The sequence below is a fragment of the Aplysia californica genome, unplaced genomic scaffold (assembly GCF_000002075.1).
Source record: "Aplysia californica isolate F4 #8 unplaced genomic scaffold, AplCal3.0 scaffold00176, whole genome shotgun sequence".
NCBI lineage: Eukaryota > Metazoa > Mollusca > Gastropoda > Aplysiida > Aplysiidae > Aplysia > Aplysia californica.
The window spans coordinates 843,101-847,176 of NW_004797446.1; the positions used below are offsets into that span (position 1 = coordinate 843,101).

At 38.1% G+C, this 4,076-nt stretch overlaps 1 protein-coding gene across 1 annotated transcript in view; it reads left to right on the forward strand.

Annotated features, from left to right (window-relative positions):
- Window positions 1–518: 518 nt before the first annotated feature.
- Window positions 519–4,076, forward strand: part of LOC101855947 (linear gramicidin synthase subunit D) — a gene marked incomplete in the record, with an annotated part of 47,714 nt that continues 44,156 nt past the window's right edge. Inside the window, 2 exon segments of the mRNA XM_035969738.1 lie at window positions 519–923; window positions 3,324–3,897. Of these exon segments, the coding sequence (XP_035825631.1) occupies window positions 3,762–3,897 (136 nt within the window).

The window sequence follows — 4,076 nt, forward strand, 5'->3', positions numbered from 1 at the left end:
GAGAGAGAGAGTAATAATGCTGGGAGGAAACAGCCGGCATATCTATTTCCTGGCTGATGTCGGTAGTTTTAATCTTATGATCTTCAGTTTGATAAGCACCCTTGCATGAAACTCGCACAGGTAAAGTTTACGTCTAGTTATCTGTGACAGGTAGGGATAAGTAGATCTAGTCAATACCGGTTTTCGGTGAAAGTGAAAGCTGTCCAAAATGTCTCTAAAATAGAACAGAGTGCGCTGCTATCTTGCAAACCAAACATTATTATGACTCGTAGTAGTCTTTTTTTTGTTGGAAACGAGATCAGTGATATATTGATCATCGTTGATTAGTCGCCAGATAACGTATTTCGAAGGATGCCACTCAAAAAAGTACAACCACAAAGTCAACTTGGTTTGCGCTGCTATCAAATGTGGACTTTAATTTGTAGGTTGACCTGACTGTGCAAATTAATCCCCTATTCGTTTGAAAACAATACAAATAATTAGGGAAACATAAGAGAAATCATTTGGAGTACGTCGGTGTACTAGTGCCTTTATCACTGATGGTATTCCTTCTGTCGATCAGCAAACTTGTGTGAGTCAGATACTTCAATGTGCCACGTAGCCCTGTACTGCGATAACCGGCTGTCTATTTCGGCTTTTGACCCCTTCAGCTTTCCTCTAAGTAAATATACGTATATAATATAGAGAGAGGAATGGTCTCACTGCTCGAGAAATGTTGAAGGAGGCATAGTCAATGAGGATGTCGCTAACATAGATAATGATCGGGGCTAGTTGTAGTCGTCGACTTGATTTCTGGAGGAGGTCAAGTTTTCAAACGTTGTGGGACTTAGCCAGCTGCAGTGAGTGTGTTTAACTCTGCCCTTTCCAACGTTTTGTTTCTCTTCGGCCAAGTGTGCGTTCTTTGGATTCTTTAACTGGATATGGTGAGAGTTATTGATCCCGACAATCACTAGTTCTGAGTTTCCCTAGACATACACAATTATTCAATGAGCGGAATGTTGTTCTGCTGGCAAAATAGATGTTAGGAGGTTCTATCCACTGCTTAACGATATCTCTTAAGTGTTGTGTATTGTTATCTTTATGTGTTTTTGTATTCCACCCACAGTCCATTATTCTTTTCCCACGTAGATTATTTTTTTTAAATGAAGGTGTTTTTACACCCCCATCGACACAATTTAGACAATTTAGGAGACCTGTTAGTGTCAACTGGTAGCTAGGCCACCGGACCCGTAAGCAGGTTCAAGGGGTTCAAGCCTTAGCTGGTTTAGACTATATGTCCGTGGAAAAGGCATTTTATACACATTTATTTTATTTGTCTTTGTGCTTTCGGAGATGGATGATAAACTCGGAGGTCCCGCCTCTTAAATGACCTAATAGTGTTGGAAAAGGCTTTAAACATATACCATTTCACAATTTTGTCATCAATGTGCTATTTTCTGGACATATAGTGTTGGTGCTCTACCTTTCTTCCTGTGCATTCAATGTTTCTATTAGGAAAACATTTTGTAGGTGCTTTTTTGGCAGAGCATAGTTGACCCAAAATACATCATTGAACGGCTTAGAAAAGTTTGCCAGTTTTTTCGGAGAGCCCACCCTTCTCTTCCATTTTGCAATAATAGTAATAATGATAATAATAATAATAATAATAATAATAATAATAATAATAATAATAATAATAATAATAATGATGATGATGATGATGATGGTGATAATAATAATAATATAAAAATAATAATAGTAATAATAATGATGATGATAATGACAATAATGACAGTTGCATTTATACAGGGCATATCCACACCCCACAGCATACCCTCTGCGCTTTACTACACTACTATTGTGAATTTTCATTTGTTTCTCTGATATCTTTCTTTCAATCGTTGGATAACTGGACCATTCTTTGTTTACGCGGGGAGGGGGGGGGGTCAGAGAGAGAGAGAGGGGGGGGGGTGATTCTTGTGGGTGTGTTTTTGGTACAATTTGCATTATACGGTTCAATGTGTACTGGGATATTTATAAACCCCAACAGCTTCTTGTTACCACAGACTGTAATAGGCCCTTCGAGGACTTTCCCATCGTACTGCTAATGTGCATAACCTAATCAAATTCTAAAATTGTATTATTTTATAGTTTAATAAATTATTTGTATGTTTCGGTTCGTTTTATTATTTTTTCACTATATGATTGCCATCCTGTTTGGCTTGCTTAACTTTATTTGGCAGTAGAACTCTATATTGTCAACCAACTGCTGGCACATTAAGGTATCAACTTGCTTACACTTACGTAGTAAGAAACCACAGAACACAGTATAAATATCTAGCACATCTCATTATTTGCAGGCAACGGAAAGAAATACTGAAACGATAAATGAATTGAAAGGAAGAAACTGGATCCGATGGAAAGGAAAGGGTGAGGGGGGTTGTGCCACCCCCAGACTGTTGAAGATTAGTAATAACAGTAATACTCAATATTAGTTTTAAAGTGAGCATTTTACGGCATTTGCAGCACAATTTGGTCACAAAAGTGCCGATGATTAGAAATGCTACAAAAGCGTAACAAACATAAAAAGACAGAGGAGAGAAAAGGACGATAGAAGTTTGTTAGGGTGGAAAAGGAACAAACAACACCACAGCATCCGCCAACCACCTACAAAACACACTGACAAAAATAAACAGGTGTTACAGTCACTGACATCTCTCCGTTGGCACTTGTTTTTAAAAAAAAGGAAGTCGAGCGAGGTGTGATCAACTGAAGAACAAAGGGCTGTATTCTTCGCACAGTTCGTGTCTTCTTCTTCAATTCCCCGTTTGACGCATGGCAGTAAAATTCTCAAGTCTCCAAACGCTAGTTAGTCTCATCCGTTGTTTTGGCTGACCTCGAGAGGAAACTGGCGCCTCGTGTTTCCAAAATATCGTGTTGTTGTTGTTGGTGGTGGTGGTTGTAGTGGCCCTGATGGTAGTGGTGGTGTTTTGTGGTTGTGGAAAAGTCGATTAAGGAATAAGAGTATTCAGTAAGTAAATGTAAAAAATAAGATAAAATAGTCTGGTTACTAAAACATCTGTTTAATTGTTTAGTACAAAGCTGTATCATACAATACTCGTCCTTTATGACTGCTGTTTTGTTTTGTATAACTGGCATAAAACCAGAAATTAAAATACGGCTTACGCTGGGAAAAGAAGAGATATTAATGTCTGTTATGCAATGAATTTGAATGATTTCGATACCATACTCTTAAAAGTTTCTTGAATGGATTCAAAGATTTAATACAATAATATTAATCATGCACTATCAGTAACAATGGCATATTTGTTTTCGTACTGTAGATCATACTTGGAAATGGACCAGCACCTCTAACAGACGCGACGACTCAGAAGAGCTTGCATGCTTACAGGAGGAAAAATACAACTGAACTCAACAAGACATCTGATCTTTTTTAGTCGACAAATACACCTGTTTTATTAGTCAGTCAAACCTTGTTGTAGTGGACAAACCACAACCAGCAGAAATCACCTTTTGTCTTGGGAGGAAAAACATCCAACATCAGACTTATTTCAGTTGTCAAACACACCTTTTTTCTAATCATCACAGCACCTTTTTAATCAACAAACACACCTTTCTTATCAACAGACACACCTTTGTAATCAACAAACGCACTTTTTCAATCAATAAAACATACATTTTTACAATTACCAATTGAAAGAATACCCAGAAAGGACCCTCTGTAGATTCTTGCGGGGAGCAGTCCCCTTCAGCCAGACACAATGCCTTCCACGGACGTCTCCTCGGACCCCAGCACTCTGGACGTCACGGCGTACGAGACCAATGACTTGTTACAGGACCAGTTCAGCAAACAGGCCAAGCTCACACCATCTGCTGTGGCTGTGGTCAGTCCCCACGGTGAGGACCAGTACTTTTGTTTTACTTTGTTCCTGTTCGTTTTTAATATAGATTGTAAAGAGCATAAAGCTTGCTGTTTAGCGGGAATATGCCTTATGCAAATGCTGTTTATCTATATAATAATTTTATTATTGTCATTGTCATTGTTGTTGTTGTTATTATTTTTATTATTATTATTA